The 18,344-nt window shown below is 36.5% G+C and overlaps 2 protein-coding genes across 2 annotated transcripts in view; one reads left to right on the top strand and one right to left on the bottom strand.

Moving 5' to 3' along the window:
• The window catches only part of DDIAS (DNA damage induced apoptosis suppressor), an 87,024-nt gene that overhangs the window by 6,312 nt on the left and 62,368 nt on the right, over positions 1-18,344 (top strand). The window lies entirely within an intron of this gene.
• PRCP (prolylcarboxypeptidase) overlaps positions 1-18,344 on the bottom strand; it is an 83,094-nt gene that overhangs the window by 50,904 nt on the left and 13,846 nt on the right. Inside the window, exons 2-3 of the mRNA XM_053708670.1 lie at positions 3,206-3,346; positions 2,005-2,106 (exon numbers count right to left, since the gene is read on the bottom strand). Of these exons, the coding sequence (XP_053564645.1) occupies positions 2,005-2,106; positions 3,206-3,346 (243 nt within the window). The remainder of the gene's footprint in view (positions 1-2,004; positions 2,107-3,205; positions 3,347-18,344) is intronic.

Here is an 18,344-nt window from a genome sequence, read left to right as displayed (position 1 = left end):
AGCTTTTGACAATTGGCCCCTTAGATATTGATGGACCAACCAAGTTAATCCATATTCCCAAACATGTTTAGTTAATGCGGATTTCTTAAAATTCCCTTACAACTTCAGATAGGTCTTCATTTAGGTCCTTCCTTTTTATAAAAGTATGTTTTATAATTAAACACAAAAAACAACATAATCAGGTAAGTATGCATTTTGTTTTCTTTTGTATGATGAGAGTCCACAGGGAAACCTTGACATGTGGGATTTAATACCCAAGCTGAGAGTCCATGGGAAGAAAAGGGTGGGACAATTAAGGCGGTTCCTATTTGCCAGACACTACAGCCTGAAGGACTTTGCTGCAAAAAGCTGCATCTCAGGAAGCAAAAATATTAAACTATAAAATTTGGAGAATGTATGTAAAGAAGAAGATCAAGCTGCAGCTTTTCAAATCAGCTCCAAGGATGCATCATTTTTGAAAGTCAAAAAAGTAGCAACTGCCCTGGTTAAATTAGCTGTTATACGCTTAGGGGGGCAACTTTCTTACCACCAATAAAATGAGGAAAAAGGAACACGCTGAGTCTCATGGTATATCCACTAATTTATTGGGATACTGGCTTCAGTCAGCAAAGGTAAACTCTTATCTAACGCGTTTCGTGCATGCGCACATGCGCTGCCACCAAGTAAGCTTTGAGAATTACTTTTGAGCCAAGAAGCTAATGCTATTGCAGCAGCCTTCTGACATTTAAAAGAACCTGAATAGTGAACAAATAAACTAGAACTTTGTCTGAAATCTTTAGCAGCTTGAAGATAATTTAATGCTCTAACATCAAGATTATGCAGAAGCTGTTCTTTAGAATTAGAAGGCTCTGGACACAAAGGAACAACAACAATTTCATGGTTGAAATTGTCTGAAGAGACAACCTTTGGAAGAAAATAAATCATACTTGGTATAAAGAATTGACTCTCTTTATGAAAAAAAAAAAAAACAAACAAAAAAAACACAGAAAGGGAGATTCACAAGATAAAGCAGAGAATTCAGAAAGCCTTCTAGCCGAGGAGATAGCTAAAAGAAAAAGAACCTTTAGGACAAAAGTTTTGATATCTATGCTGTGCATAGGCTCAGAAAGGAGGACCTTGGAGAACTGAGACTAACTGCCCTCTCACGCTACAACTTAATAAAGAGTTCCTACAAAAGTAATTTGCCCTCAGACAGAACAGCACTCGTAAAAAATAAAAAAGGTAGCGTAATGATTGTCAGAGAACTCTTGAAGATGTTTTAGATTAAAATAATAGTGTCATGAAAACAAAAAAATTGTGAAAAATGAGAAAAGGACCCTTAAGGTATGATACTAGGACAATGGAGATACTGCAAATCCCCCCTCAGATGTGTAAACACAAGAATGTCTGTGTAAACTGCCTATGTTATGACCATGTATATACCAATACTTGCGGGCCGAATGAGTTCAGATAAAGTACTTATCAACCGAAAGTACCCCTCCACTGAGCTCACCAGGTTAATTTACAGATGTATCCAGTAGAGAGCCCCTCCAGTGACGCACAGGTAGCAGAGGATATGGGAGGAAATACCTTAAATCCCACAGGAAGAGGCTAAGGTCATGTCCTTGCAACACCTGAGGGAGATACTGTGCCCCTGCATCATTCACAGTGCTTGCATTCCATTGCTTAATTCATCTTGAATAATATGTCCAAGGAGTAATGGGACTCTCATCAGTTTGAGCTCCCATATAATAATCCTTAAGTAGCTGGATCACCTATCTTCAGCCTCTCTCCTGGGAGGCCAAGAACAAACCAGTGCAGTGCAGGGAGGTGTAGGTTCTTGGCCTCCTCCTAGTAGTGGAAATTATAGCTCACATGTCACGGTTTCTCTGTGGACTCATCATACAAAAGAAAAAAAAAATTTCAGTCATATTTTAATTGTGCACAGAAATAAAAAATTGCACATGCTGTACTCCTTGCCATATAAATAACAAATATTTAAATATAAATTCAAACGATACTTACACTGAATGATAAATCGCCGAAAGGCAAAGATTCGCCATAGTACCGATGTTCAGCAAAAACTAACATGGCTCCAAACTCTTCTGCTACGTCCCACATGAATCCCTGAAAAGTACATATAATAAAATCAATCAAATATATACATTTCTCTCTTATCTTGGTTCATTTCAAATATGTGCCTAATCTTTGGATGGGGGGATATGAGATATATATATATACATACACAGTACAGTATGTACTTGCCCAAACATTTGTACCCACACTGTGTTAAAAATAAATCACTGAAATGTACATGCAAGCATATGAAAGCAAAACTGAATACTTTGTGAATACACTTGCAAAATTAAAGGAACATAGAAAAAAAGATCACATGAAACAACGGTCACATTTACATTTAAGTCATTGCTAAAGAGGAACATTTTTTGATTACTTAAAATGGACGTTCCAATGCAAACATTACAAATACTTAATTGTTAGCGAAGTTAAAAACACATAGGTAAAGTCACAAGCATTACAGTGAGCCAGTCATGAGCAGCAAAATGTACACTTTCTGCTCAGGAGCTGCAAAGTATAAAATAAATCCTGTGTCTTAAGACCTTATGCACCAAATTCCGAATGCCAAAAATTGAGAGCACTGCGGAATCGTCTTAGTACTTAAAGGGGCATGAAACACAGTTGGTTTTTCTTTTGTGAAACAGACAGAGCGTGTGATTTTAAACAACTTTCAAATTAAATTCTATTATCTCATCTCTTGTTTTGTTCTCTTGGTATCCTTTGTTGAAAAGTTTACCTAGGTATGCTGATTGGTGGCTGCACAGATATGCCTCGTGATTGGCTCACTCAATGCATCCAGCTAGCTCGCATTGCTGCTCTTTAACAAAGAATACCAAGAGAATGAAGCAAATTATATAAAAGAGGTAAATTGGAAAGTTGTTTACATTTATATTCTCTGCCTGAAAATTAGGCTTTATGTTCCTTTAAAGAAGACTATTGTTGCATAATTTACCCAATCAGCATCATCTACTGGTAGGTCTCAGTGTACCTGTTATGCAGCAATATGACCAATAAGTGCACACATTATGCTAGTTGAGAATCATGGGGTGCACATGTTTTATTACCATTTAATACTACTAAGGCTACACATCAGTGTATGTGATAGAAGATGCAGTAAGCAGAATGTATTTATCACATCAGTAATGCTTACTGTGTTATTGCAGAACAAGGCGATATCTCCCTCATTGCCAGTGTAGAATAGTATAGGCCCACCGGGTTTCTTCCAGTGATCATCTGAAATTAGATAGCGCTGTTTGTACGTGGAATCTTCAGCAAAACCAAACTGATCTATCTGTGGAAACAACAAAATGGAACAAATTATTCCGGTTTTTAGAACTACAACACTAACATTTCTCTCTCCCAAATGTATTTTTATTGCAGAGCAGTTATGTCACACTATAAGACAGTTTGACACACCACTTGAGGTCTATTCTCCAGATCACAATATGAATTTATAAAATCAAATTGTGCAAATCTCTTCCTTTGTAATAACCAATGCTGTAAATTGTAATAAGATTACACTTTTATCAAAACACCTAGCATTTTTTATATTTAAATAAAAAAAAAATATGTCTAGCATCTGCATATAAACACATATTCTGTATAATTGAAAGTAAACGCGATCGCTTGCAATTTACACTAAGAATGATCAGCACGTCCTGAGAGCACTGGTTAACAGTTTTGCGAAACAAAAAAAGTGTACATGTATAAATCTATATTGTACCAAAACACTATCTACGAATAAATAGAACAAGTTCTTTTATGTGAAGAATACTGGAATGTGAAGTATTCATATTTTCATGTTGGGTTAGCGCACTTGAGAATATGTGATCAGGTTGCCTTGCGAGATGAGTGTTTTTCCCCCCACTTTTTTTGCTCTATTGACATCTATAGGAATAAGTTATCGCGCGAGCAATATTATACATTCACCTTTTTGTGCTAGTCGGGTTAGCGCACAAGTAAAAACATTTTACAACTCATAATACGAGCGCAACCTGACGTGTGCAAAAATGGTTACTTCTAGCGCAGTTAACGCTTGAGCGGGAGCATTAAATAACATTCCAATTGTAATCTGGACCTGTGCTTTTTACAGAACTTTATCAGTCTGATGCCAGAATCCAGATATGGACTCCTTGCACACATGCCCTAGAGCAGTGGTCTCAAAGTACAGGCCCTGGGGTTAGATGCGGCCCTCAAGATTGTTTGTTTAATCTCGTCCTCCCTTGTTTATTAGGTAAAATTATTCATTTGGGCCCATTTTTTTTAGGTTTCTAAGCTATGTAACAAGTTGATGTATAAAAGGCACTCATTAGATAAATATAAGGGCAAGCAGGCACTGTCTAGTGTAGACCCCCATTATGCACTGCTTGGATAAATGTCACTTTTTATTAAGTTGCAGAATGATCACTTAATTTGGCACTCACAAGGTAAATATACACTGTCTATGTCTATTGTGGACTATAGCTCCTACCATGCACTTCTACTTGGGTAAATCACTTCCAGTTTCTATAATATCCAGTTCCAAAGCACTCACTCTGTTCAAGTGGCCCCCATGGGAGAACACTTGTCCAGTGGCCCCCCAGTTTCAATGAACTTGATACCCCTGCCCTTGAAAGATGCAACTGCGCCTCCAGAAAGGCCGAAACATACGTATGGTGTTTGTTGTTTTTTCTAGTTAAGAGGATTATTGCCTGGTATTTTAGGGCTGGAGTATGGCAGGATCAGATGGATAAGCAACAGAATATTTTCTCATCTGTGAAAGGCCTTATAAACAAATACGGAGGTTTTTCTAGCTTTTGTTTGGTCTCAATTAAGTATGTCACTTTATTTTCTTTTGTGGATATATTTCAGTGGATCATAAAACTCTGTATTAGGTAATGTGAATGTATGTGCGCACATGTTTAAAGATATATAGCTTTGTATGCACACACACATGAATAAATAAATACATAAACACACATGAGCCCTTTCCATTCAAAACACCTTGCCATATATTATATCCATTTAGATAGAAAATATATATATATATATATATATATATATATAATTTTTTAAACATGAAAAAAGGTTAAATATGTTTAATTGTTCATAAAAAAAAAAATGTCTAAAGAAAGTTTCTATTTAAGATACATTATAATCCAAAAGGTTATTCATCTTGAAATATAAAAGATACGTTTTTAATTATATAGCAAGATGCTCTATATTCATGGCTGTGAGGTTTGTTTTTATTTTGATAAATTAATTCCATTAATCCATTCACAATATCATGCTCTCCCATTGTGGTTTTTGGCAGATTTTAGACAATTTTTCCATCTTTAAGATATCCCCACAAGTTATTGGTTTTGAAGTTCTCAAAACTGTGAATTTGTGTCTGCAGAAATAACATGCTCCTTCTTCACAGAAAAATATTATACAATTAACATACAGAGCTGATAAATAGACGGGACATAATCATGAAAGATAACGTTTGGGTTTCAGATAAGGCATATAATTTTCTGACATCGATTATCAGATTTGCTTCATTCTTATGGAATCATTTGTGGAAGGAGAGCAATGTTCTTCTGGGTTCTAGCTGAATACATTTGGCGAGACAGTGACAAGCAGCCAACTCACAGTAGTGCATTGCTTCTGAGCCTACCAATGCAGGTTTTTCCAACAATGGATACCAAGAGAACAAAGCTAATTAGATAAGGAAAAATGTTTTTTTTAAAAAACGGCATGTTCTTTCTGAATCATGAAAGTTTCATTTTGACTTTACTGTCCTTTTAATGCCATTGCTCCCGTACAAATCTTATGTACACAGAATTAACCCATACTAAGTTTCAAAAAGTTAACTTTTTTTATTTAAATAAAACGAATTATTAATGTAATTATTTTTGCCTTCCAATAAATTACAGGTAAAAAGTTGATCGAATATAAATAGATTAACCGATTAATGTATTCTAAAAATGAAAAACCATGATTTAAAATCAGTCTTACTGACCAGTGGGTTAATTTGTGATTTAAATCAATTTTATTTAGATCAAATCCACCCTGCTAAATATCATGTAATATGAACTGCCCGTTGTCTCGTAGGCCTCATATATAGGCTTACCAGAAGTCCCAGTTTGACTGGGATTGTCCCTGTTTAGAGGCGCTGTTCCAGTGTCCCACCCAGTTGTTTATTCTGTCCCAGTAGGGTTGCCACTTCCGGGTTTCGAATCATGTGTCTGGGTTACAAACCGCATGAAACCCGGACAGATTATTCAAAATGACCCAACTGTGAGTCTGTGGCAGTGGCTCTCCAGCACATTTGGATGCTGATACTTTGTTACATACAGCCCTGCTTATCTTAACGTTCGTGCCCTTCAAAGTTCACATTTAGTAATACAGGCTGAGTGAGCAGCATAGGGTTTTTTAATTTTGTAGTACTACTTTGTTTACTTTTCAAGTAATTTGACACCCCCCGACCCCTGGTGACATCACCGGTGATACACGTTTAAGAGAATCATGTGGGTATGACCAGGAAGTGCAGACAGGCAGGATTTTTGGCGTGGATCTTGCTTTACTTCATGCAGGATAGCAGTTATGTGTTTCTTTTTTACTTATTTCATTCAATGTATTTATACCTTACCAGTATCCAGTTCTGTTCCTTAATTAGACACATAAAACACATATTACACTGCAGATATTAAATTGTGTGATGTATATGCTTTTCTGAGATTTAGATGAATGATTTATTTGTTCATGTTATGTATGGGTTGCAATGACAACGTAATGGTGCCTTTTTAACTAGGGGTGGTATTATGGTCTATTCAAACTGTGTGATTCACTTATTGTTTGACTGAGGAAGGGTAGAGTATCCACGAAACATTACACGCATAAAAGCTACTACTTTAAAAGGACCGGTAATCTTCATGCCCCTTTGACCACGCCCCTGACCACACCCCCACTGACACCGCACCAGGTGTTCCCAGTTTCACCTCTAAAAATAATGGTAAGCCTACTCATATACACAGTCATTGACTAATTTAACGTTAGAAGCCTCCAAGATTACTGCAAAGCCAGCTTTTCTTAGGAGGCAGGCAGCAGTGTATATCTATTGATCTATCATATATATATATATATATATATATGAATATTTATTCTAAAATATTCAAAATATATACAAGTATAAGACATGGGTCCATGGCTCCTGGAATTTGTCAAGCCATAAATACACAGGGAATTAATCACTGTTAGCTACAAATGTAGGTTTTCATTTTTTGGTTCATTATTGACTTTTGGGGAAACACTAAAAGCTGGGGAGATTTGGCAAAGGGAGTGCTGGTCTTTACACCTTTTTTTGGGAGATTTGTGTAGCAAAATGGTTAGCATGAGAGCACATGTGCCAATTCATAAAATGGCAAACTTCCTTCTATAAAAAAAAATAAACACAAAAGCAAAATATTGGCTATATTTTTGTATCTTTGAAAATAGATAAACACCACGATTTCAAAAAGAAATGGAAGTAATACCCAGTCAGTGTGACTATAGTTCCTTAGCATCATAATAACTCAAATTCAGAATGAAAAAAATAAGACTACCTTTAGATATCTTTACTTTTAGCACAATGAGTAAGCGATCACTCTATTGTCCATCCTGTCTTGTGCATTTCCTCATTTGCAACAGACAGCAAAGGATTTCCTCACCTCACCCACACCATGCCAATGGGTTGAACCAGGAAACAAGTATCTTCCCTGCTCAGGGATTGTTTATTTGTCAAATCCAAAGACCAGAGTAGTTGAAGAGGAAATAACATTTCTGTAATTGGATCCTAAACCTAATGTTTTTTACTTTGGTTACCGTTAGGAGTGAGTAACTAAGGAATACTAGAATAATTGCCAATGCACAAGTTAAAGGGACAGTCTACACCAGAATTGTTATTGTTTTAAAAGACAGATAATCCCTTTTTTACCCATTCCCTAGTTTTGCATAACCAACACAGTTATATTTATATATTTTTTACCTCTGTAATTATCTTGTATCTAAGCCTCTGCAGACTGCCCCTTTATTTCAGTTCTTTTGACAGACTTGCAGTTTAGCCAAACAGTGATGGCTCCCAGGTAACTTCACGTGCACGCGCACGGTGTTATCTATATGGGAAACAGAAACTAACACCCTCTAGTGGTGAAAAAACTGTTAAAATGCATTCTTAAGAAATTAGTTGCTGTACCCAAAATTTTTCTTTCGTGATTCAGATAGAGCATGAAATTTTAAGCAACTTTCTAATTTACTCCTATTATCAAATTTTCTTCATTCTCTTGGTATCTTTATTTGAAATGCAAGAATGTAAGTTTAGATGCCAGCCCATTTTTGGTAATGAACCTGGGTTGTCCTTGCTGATTGGTGGATAAATTCATCCACCAATAAAAAAAAAGTGCTGTCCAGAGTACTGAAACCAAAAAAAAAAACCTTAGATGCCTTCTTTTTCAAATAATGATAGCAAGAGAACAAAGAAAAATTGATAATAGGAGTAAATTAGAAAGTTGCTTAAAATTGCATGCTCTTCCTGAATTACAAAAGAAAAAATGTGGGTACAGTGTCCATTTAACCTAGGAGGTTCATATGCTAAGAATACCAAGAGAAACAAGCAAAATTGGTGATAAAAGTAAATTGGAAAATTGTTTAAAATTACATGCCCTATCTGAATCATGAAAGTTTTTTTTTGGACTAGACTGTCCCTTTAATAAAGATATATTTTAACATCCAATAGATTAAAAAGCAAAGCAGAATGATACTATACTACCCAGACTTATTTCACACAGGTTTTTTTTAATGTACCATTTACGGAACAGTAATAATCCTCTTGTGCAAAAACCACAAAGGTCCAGATGGCTTTCCAACTGAGTTTTACAAATTATTGTCAGAGGCGATCTATTCACATAACAAATGGTGTAATTCATATCAAGTGGACAACAGAACCCCTTTCATTCAAATATACTGTCATTATTATTTTTTCCCCCTTTCAGATAGGGAGGGTCTACATTTACTTTTGTTTTATAAATAAATATTAGAGACTCTACCCAATATATTTAGAAATCACATAATTGATTGTTGCCTGTGGCTAACTCAAATAAAAATTGCAACATACATGGGAACTTTGGTGGATCATTTAGAAGGGCCATTCAATGTGTTAGTGTGAAGGAGATATTAATCATTCCTGAAAATGTGATTCAAATGCTTCCCACAACGGGCTAATTGCACAATACTGTGAAAAGGCTACAGTGTTCCCTGCACCCCCTCCAAACCCTCTGGAGGCTCCTTGGTATATCATTTTTAAGAGCACAGTAATAGTTTATAATTCATATCCAGTTGCAATGGGTGTATGGGGGATTTGTGGGTATGGCTAAAAATGTGTTTCCAAGCTCAATCATCAATGGGTTTTCCCAAATCTTCCTGCATTCTATGGGCTCCATTTATTAAATGTCGAGGGAACATGATTCGCTATACATTGTGCAATGCCGCCCCCTGCTCACTGGCGGCCAATCAGCCACTAGCAGGGGCTGACAATCATCCCAATCATATTGGATCAGGATGTTTTCAATCTGCCTCCTTTTAGCTTGTGTAGTGCCACCCCCTGCTCACTGGCGGCCAATTGACCGCTAGCAGAGACTGTCAATTATCCCGATCATAATGGATCTTTTAGGTGGCGGAGAGGTTAAAGGACCAGTCAACACAGTAGATTTGCATAATCAACAAATGCAAGATAACAAGACAATGCAATAGCACTTAGCCTGAACTTCAAATGAGTAGTAGATTTTTTTTCTGACCATTTTAAAAGTTATGTCTTTTTCCACTCCCCCTGTACCATGTGACAGCCATTAGCCATTCACAAATGCATACACGTACCATGTGACAGTCATCAGCCATTCACAAATGCATACACACTTATTCTTACCCATGCTCAGTAGGAGCTGGTGACTCAAAAAGTTTAAATATAAAAAGAATTTGCACATTTAGATAATGGAAGTAAATTGGAAAGTTGTTTAAAATGGCATGCTCTATCTGAATCATGAAAGTTTAATTTTGATTGAGTGTCCCTTTAAGGAACACCAAGCCTGAAACGATGATCCCTCAGAAGCAGCACTGTTTAATAAATGGAGACCTTTGTGTGCAAGTTGGAAAGGCAGTGTGATAGCTTTTCCACAAGACTTTTCCCGACAAGGTTAGGGGACTTTTGGCAAAATCACCTACAGGGCATAAAGACTTGAAGAAAGTGGGTGTCTATATTCAGATAAAGGCGTTGCAACTGGTTATGTTTAAAGATACAGACGTTTTTACGTCTCTTGTTAATCGTATCCCTACTCATTAGTTTGCTTCCCTCTACAAGTTTAGGTTTAGCCAAAGGTTTAGTGCATCTCCATTCCTCAAATCTACTGTCCAGATCTCCAACCTTCTTGGTATTCCGAGGTATAGGAAACAGAGGGAATCGCAGGAAAAATTGTAGCAGAACATCCCAAGAGGAAAACAGAGGCTAATAGTGAGGGAGTTAAGGTGAATGGAACTGTGAATGCAGGAACAGATACACAGAACAAATTAAAGTCTTTTTGAAAGCTTTACTGGTTGATAAATAAAAGAACAGTTGGTAGTTTAGACTGAAGCTCACAGAAAAAGGCTTTATGCAAATCACTAAGGTCTTTTAGCAGTAACGAAGTCCAATAGACACTGTTTGTTTGTTTTTTTAAATTGAGCAGCAAAATGTGAGATGCTTTTTGAAGGGGAAAAAAAACCCTATCTAAAGATAGTTTCTATTTAAGATGCATTATAATACAAAGGTTATTCATCCTGAAATATAGATTAGGTTTTAATTTTATAGCAAGATGCTGTATATTCATGGTTAAAGTTTTTTTCGTAAATTAATTCCATTAATCCATTTACAATGTCATGCTCTCTCAAATGTGTGTCAGATTATTTTGGACACTTTTTCTGTAGATAATATCACATAATATTGGTTTTGTAGTTCTCAAACCTGTAAATTTGTGTCTGCAGTTATAACATGCCTCTTCTCCAGAGCAATATTTTATAAAATTAATATACAAAGTTGATAAACAGACCTCAAATGGACACAATCATAAAAGATATCTTTTGGATTTTAGGTAGAGCATACAATTTTCAGATTTGCTTCATTCTCTTGGAATCATTTGTTGAAGGAGAGCAATACTCTACTGGGGCCTAGCTGAATACATTGAGTGAGACAGTGACAAGTGGCTAGCTCACAGTAGTGCATTGCTTCTGAACCTACCAATGCAGGTTTTTCCCAACAATGGATACCAACAGATCAAAGCAAATTGGATAAGAGAAATCAATTGGAAAATTGTTAAAAAATTGCATGTTCTTTCTGAATCATGACTTTATGGCCCTTCAATGCCATTGCTCCCCGCAAATCTATGTACACAGAATCAACCCATACCAAGTTTGAAGAAGATCATTGAATAGAAGATAGTTTGGAGTTTGATCATCTTTTCATCTATACTTTATTGGAAGTAGAAAACAATCCAAATTTGAATGATTAACCAATTAAAATTACTCTAAAACTAAAAAAACCATGCTAAAAATATTAAAAAAAAAAAAAAAAAAAAACTCTTCCATCTTCCTTTTTTTCCTTCTTTAATTTTACCTTCCTCCTATATCTCTTTAAAGAGACAGTGTACACCAATTTCCATATAACTACATGTAATAGACATTACTACAAAAAAGAATATGCACAGATACTTATCTAAAAATGTAAAAACTTACTTAGAAGCTCCCAGTTTAGCACTGTTGATGAGGTTAGGCTGGGACACCCAGTGAAAAGAGCGGGGAAATCCGGAAGAGCGGACACTTTCCCACTCCCCCGCATATGAAAAGACCCTTTAGACCAGGGGTATCAAGCTTAATGTACCTGGGGACCACTGACAAAGTGTTCTGGAACTGGATATTCTAGGAAGTGGAAGCGCAAAGATGGGATTTGTATCCCGCAATAGACACACACAGTCATCTATATCTTGTGAATGCCAAGTAAAGTGAAAATACTGGAACGGTGTAACAGTGTAAAAAGGGCATGCATACAAGCAGTGCATGGTGGAAGTCTATATTGGACAATGCATGCTTGCCTTTATAGTTATCTTGTACCTGTATAGAATACCAACTAGTTACACTGCTTAAAACAAAAAATTGAATGGGCCCCAATTAAACTATCTTAAAGGGCCATATATGGCCCTGGGGCCAGTACTTTGAGAACACTTCTTTGGACAAACAGGAACAGCAGGAGTCTATAGATCTGGGTCGACATCTGACACTGTAAAAATCATAATATTGTGCTAAAAATCAGCACAATATTATTTAAAAAAAAACATCATAAGCAAAACTATACATTGTTACAAAAACACTCCCAGATGGGCTATATAAATGGATCATCTACAAAACATGTATGCAAAGAAAAATGTAGTGTAAAATGTCCCTTTAAATCTGTATACTATATCCACCTCTTTCTCCTTTCATGTGTACTATAACCAGCTTCTGTAACAGTATTTGTAATCCACTGATATAGGTCCTGGGTTCCTTTTCAGCTTGCAAAAAAAAAAAAAAAAAAAAAAAAAAAAAAAAAAAATCGGATAAAAATCATTTGAATCTAAAAAGAAAATGTTAGACATATAAAAGAGAGCACACCTTGTCTGAAATTATTTCACAGAAGAAATCCTAATTGGCAACAGTTAACTTTTTCCTAATTGAAAGAAATGTAATGGGTTTTCCATGCGATGGCAAAGGGTAATCTATTCTTTGAATGTTGTCCCACAGGAAATGTGTCACCTTTTACAGAAAGCAGATGGGTAAATAATCAGGCATCATCTACAGATGGGACACGGCTTTAAAATAATTAGTGAGCAAATCTGCACAAACAAGCTCATGTTCTACAATAACAAATGAAAACAAAATGTGTGAATTCTCCATTGTCCTTAGGTATCCAAAGCATAACAAGGCCAATGTGCCCATATACCCATCTGCTGTCCAGCAAGTCTGAAGACTCGCCCTTCTACCATCTGCTTATAACAGAGCATAGTTATGTTGCAGACTCCACACAGCCTTCAAAGAGTTTGGATAAGATGTTATATTAAAAAGGGACATAAAAACACAAAATGTTCTTTCATGATTCAGATTAATTTTTATTCTCAAAGTTACTTTGTTCTTTTGGCATCCTTTGTTGAAAAGCAGAAAGGTGTAGGAGCGGGCACATGACTGGAGTATGGCAGCAGTTTTAGAACTGTTCCTCATTTGCAAGAACACTAGGTGGCAGCAGTGTTTCCTGTCATGTACTGCTCCAGAAATGCTCATATTACCTACCTTCAACAAAGAGTACTATGAGAATAAAGAAAATTGGAAACTTTTTTTTAAATTGTATGCTCTGTCTGAATCATAAAAATGTAACTTTAACTCTCATGTCCCTTTAATGATAACTAGTGATATTACTTATTGGTTTAAAAGAGCCATTGTGAGCTACCTTTATTCAAAGAATCTATTTAGACAGTCCTTTTGCTACTTGAATATTCAAATGACATTTTTTACTTTAACGGTCATACTTTGTGCTTATCCAGCATTAGAGAATAATTACACAATTGACTGGCCAATTGTAAATGTAACAGCATTTAGTAACATAGAAAATCTGAAATAAGAACAGTGTTTCCATGAGATTGAAAAGGAAGATAAAATCCACATCAGGAGTTTTCTAGTAAAGCAAAAAGGGACCACAAAGTCACCCTCCGGTGCTTTCCACAAGGCTCACTGCTTCCTCATTTCCCCTCACTCTTCCCCTTTTGCAACATTAAAGTAACAAACTTATTTTTTTTGCATTTACACAAGGATGTTTTAAAAACTGTACATTTTGTTTGTTAAACAGATACACTCCTGTACTGAGGAAACAAAATATTATTTTTCCTTAAAGTGAATGTAAATTTAGATGATAAAGTGCCCGGTTTTTAAAAATCCGATTAAAAACAGGGGCACTTTAATTCATAAAAAATTACATTTCACTCGTGTTGTGAAAATACTTACCTTTTAATCTCGACAGCCACTGCATCGCTTCCCTCGCCCGTCGCAAAGCCTCTTCCTTGGTATAAAATGAGGAATCCAGCTTCCTCCAATCACAGCGTTGAATCAGACACCGATTCCCCCGGGGGGAAGCCATGATCGGAGGATGACCGATCCATCATTTCTGACGTATGAAGAGGCTTGCGACGACCGGGGGAAATCGCTTGAGCGGCTGTCAAGATTAAAAGGTAAGTACTTTCACAATACGAGTGAAATGTAAATTTTGTTGAATTAAAGTTCCCCTGTTTTTAATCAGATTTTTTTTTAAAAATGGGCACTTTATCATCTAAATTTACATTCACTTTAATATGCGTGAGGGCATGTCATTGTCCACCAACAAAGCAGTGGGATAGCTGTTGATCAGCCATTGAGCAATCGGGCCTTAAGGCCCAGTTGCACTTCCTGCTACTTTCACTATCAAAATAAAGTAGGATTAAAGGGACAGTCTAGGCCAAAAAAAAAAAAACTTTCATGATTCAGATAGAGCATGTAATTTTAAACTATTTTCCAATTTACTTTTATCACCAATTTTGCTTTGTTCTCTTGGTATTCTTAGTTGAAAGCTTAACCTAGGAGGTTCATATGCTAATTTCTTAGACCTTGAAGGCCACCTCTTTTCAGAATGTATTTTAACAGTTTTTCACCACTAGAGAGTATTAGTTCATGTATTTCATATAGATAACACTGTGCTCGTGCACGTGAAGTTATCTGGGAGCAGGCACTGATTGGCTAAACTGCAAGTCTGTCAAAAGAACTGAAATAAAGGGGCAGTTTGCAGAGGCTTAGATACAAGATATTCACAGAGGTTAAAAGTATATTAAAGGGACAGTATACACTCATTTTTATATAACTGCATGTAAAAGACACTACTATAAAGAATAAGATGCACAGATACTGATATAAAAATCCAGAATAAAACTGTTTAAAAACTTACTTAGAAGCTGTCCGTTTAGCTCTGTTGAAAAGGCAGCTGGAAAGCCCACTGCAAGTGGGAAATAAGACCCTCCCCCCTCCCCCTTCTTTTGCATATGAAAAGACCCTTTACACAAACAGGAGCAAGCTGGAGAAGGTAGCTGATGGTATTCACATAAAACTTAGGGGCTTGGTAAGGAGTCTGAAAATCAAAGCAATGTTATTTAAAAATAAGCAAAAACTATACATTTAAAAAAAAAAAAAAAAAAAAAAATTTATGGGCTATATAAATAGATCATCTACAAAACATTTATGCAAAGAAAAAAATTAGTGTATAATGTCCCTTTAATATAACTGTGTTGGTTATGCAAAACTGGAGAATGGGCAATAAAGGGATTATCTATCTTTTAAAACAATAAAAATTCTGGTGTAGACTGTCCCTTTAACTTAAATTTTTTTATATATTATTTTTTTACATGAAAAAGGTTAAATATGTTTAATTGTTCAGAAAAAAAAAAAAAAAAAAAAAAAGGGGTTATGTCCCTTTAAAGAGTTCCTTCTCTGAAATGGTTTGGTTCCTGCCCCTTCAGTCTGGATCAAATATATTAGCTTTTATAGGTCTGTCTCATTTTACACCGATTTTCCTCCAGTAACACACACAGAACAATTATTAAATTCCCCATGTCAGCCAGAAAGAGCTGCAGATATGGTGGGCACTATAATAAACGGGAATCCATGAGTGTGCCAGCTCCAGTATACCCGAGTACCATTTTACAGTAATGCCTGTGTGCCAGCTCCAGTATACCCGAGTACCATTTTACAGTAATGCCTGTGTGCCAGCTCCAGTATACCCGAGTACCATTTTACAGTAATGCCTGTGTGCCAGCTCCAGTATACCCGAGTACCATTTTACAGTAATGCCTGTGTGCCAGCTCCAGTATACCTTCTGAGTACCAAATTTTAATAATGCCCGAGTGTGCCAGCTACAGTATACCTTCTGAGTGCCATTTTACAGTAATGCCTGTGTGCCAGCTCCAGTATACCTTCTGAGTGCCATTTTACAGTAATGCCTGTGTGCCAGCTCCAGCATACCCAAGTACCATTTTACAGTAATGCCTGTGTGCCAGCTACAGTATACCTTCTGAGTGCCATTTTACAGTAATGCCTGTGTGCCAGCTCCAGCATACCCGAGTACCATTTTACAGTAATGCCTGTGTGCCAGCTACAGTATACCTTCTGAGTGCCATTTTACAGTAACACCTGTATTCGCTAGCTATGGTAAGGCTTCTGAGTACAGCAAACAGTAATGCCAGACTGTACCAGTCTGCTTTTGGGATAAACCCGGTCACTAAGTCAGCATGTGTTTGGAGGTCTCTGAGCACATTCTAGTATTCATACCATTGGGCAAAATTTATAATCATTGCAGGCAGACACGTTCAGCAGTAATAAACCTGTTAGTCTGCAATCGCCACTTTGGATGCCCATTTTGGTATATTTCATTCTACCATTTCACCACCAAATGTGATTAAATAAAAAAAAATAACGTTAATTTTCACAAGCTTTAGGTTTCTCACTGAAATTATTTACAAACAGCTTGTGCAATTGTGGCACAAATGGTTGTAAATGCTTCTCTGGGATCCCCTTTGTTCAGAAAAAGCAGACATATATGGCTTTGGCATTGCTTTTAGGTAATTTTTGGTAAATGCCGCTGCGCACCACACTTTAATTATGCCCAGCAGTGAAGGGGTTAATTAGGTAGTTTGTAGGGTTCATTTTAGCTTTAGTGTAGAGATCAGCCTCCCACCTGACACTTCCCACCCCCTGATCCCTCCCTGACACCTCTCAAACAGCTCTCTTCCCTCCCCCACATTACAATTGTCACCGCCATCTTAAGTACTGGCAGAAAGTCTGCCAGTACTAAAATAAGTTGTTGTTTTTTTTAAATATATATTCTACACTGTTGGATCCCCCCTTAGCCCCCAACCTCCCTAATACCCCCAAACAGTTATCTAACCCTCCCCCCTCTACTCACTATACATTTGCCGTAGTGTAGGGGTCCCTCCCTCACGCACACTCCCACCCATCATGCATGCTCCCGGACCCATCATCCCTGCTAACCGAAACTATACCAGCGATGGGCCGCACACCCGCCTTCCTCCTATCCCTCTCTGCATCGGTTGCTTAAAAAAAGGGTATTGTAGGATGCCTGAATATCGAGGCATCACTGCAATACCCTGAAAGCGATCACGATCGCTTTCAGCTCTTGAAACCTCTGAAGACGTGAAGACATTTCCTTCATTCTCTTGATATCATTTGTTAAAAGGAGAATCAATGCACTATTGATATCTAACTGAACATATGAGTGAGCCAATGACACTTTGCTGCTCCTGAGCTTACCTAGATAAACCTTTCAGCACAAGGATAACAAGAGAATGAAGCAAATTAAATAATAGAAGTAAATTGGAAAGTTGCTAAAAATGGTATGCTCTGTCTAAATCATGAATGTCTAATTATGACTTTAATGTCACTTTTATGTCCCTTCAAAAAGGCACAAAGCTGCAATATGAAAATGCATTATAGAATTTTTTTATGTGCACAGTAGGAATCCACTATTTAAATAATCCACCCTGATTATACTATAATTTTCCTCTTCAAAAAGGTAAAAGCTTTCAGTGAAGATTTCACAGTACATTATGTGTTATTATAATAAAATTATAATACTATAATAACTGACAAAGACAGAATACAATAACTGAGTGCAGCCTTTAGGAGATTAAACATTTACTTTTGTGCACATTATTTTTTTTTTAAATTTGTCCAGAACTGCACAATTTAGTTACCACTATCAGGTACAGTCACACTAAACATTCCTTTGCAAGTGAATTATTAATTTGCCAGATTATATTCTTGCTATACTGCAAACATGATCATTTATAAAGGATATACTTCTCTGAAGCAGCCAAGTTGTCATTGTTTACCCTATAGACCTAGAGTTTATTTTTTTTTTTTTATTTTTTTTTTTTTTTAACAAACTCCTCAGCCCACCCACCCCCCCCCCTAAAAAAATCCCATCTTGCAAATGGCTACACAGTAATCCTAATAATAAAGATGAGCTAAGGGATATTAAAGCCAAAAATTACCTTTTTTGATTCAGATAGAACATACAATTTAAAAAAAAATAATCAAAATTTGCTTCATTCCAATGTTATTCTTTGTTGAATAGATATTTAGCTAGGTGTCTGGAGTGTTACATGGCAGGAAATAGGGCTGCCATCTATTGCTCTTGCAAATGG

This window comes from Bombina bombina, chromosome 3 (genome assembly GCF_027579735.1).
Source record: "Bombina bombina isolate aBomBom1 chromosome 3, aBomBom1.pri, whole genome shotgun sequence".
Lineage (NCBI taxonomy): Eukaryota > Metazoa > Chordata > Amphibia > Anura > Bombinatoridae > Bombina > Bombina bombina.
This window is presented reverse-complemented; position numbering and strand designations above follow the sequence as displayed.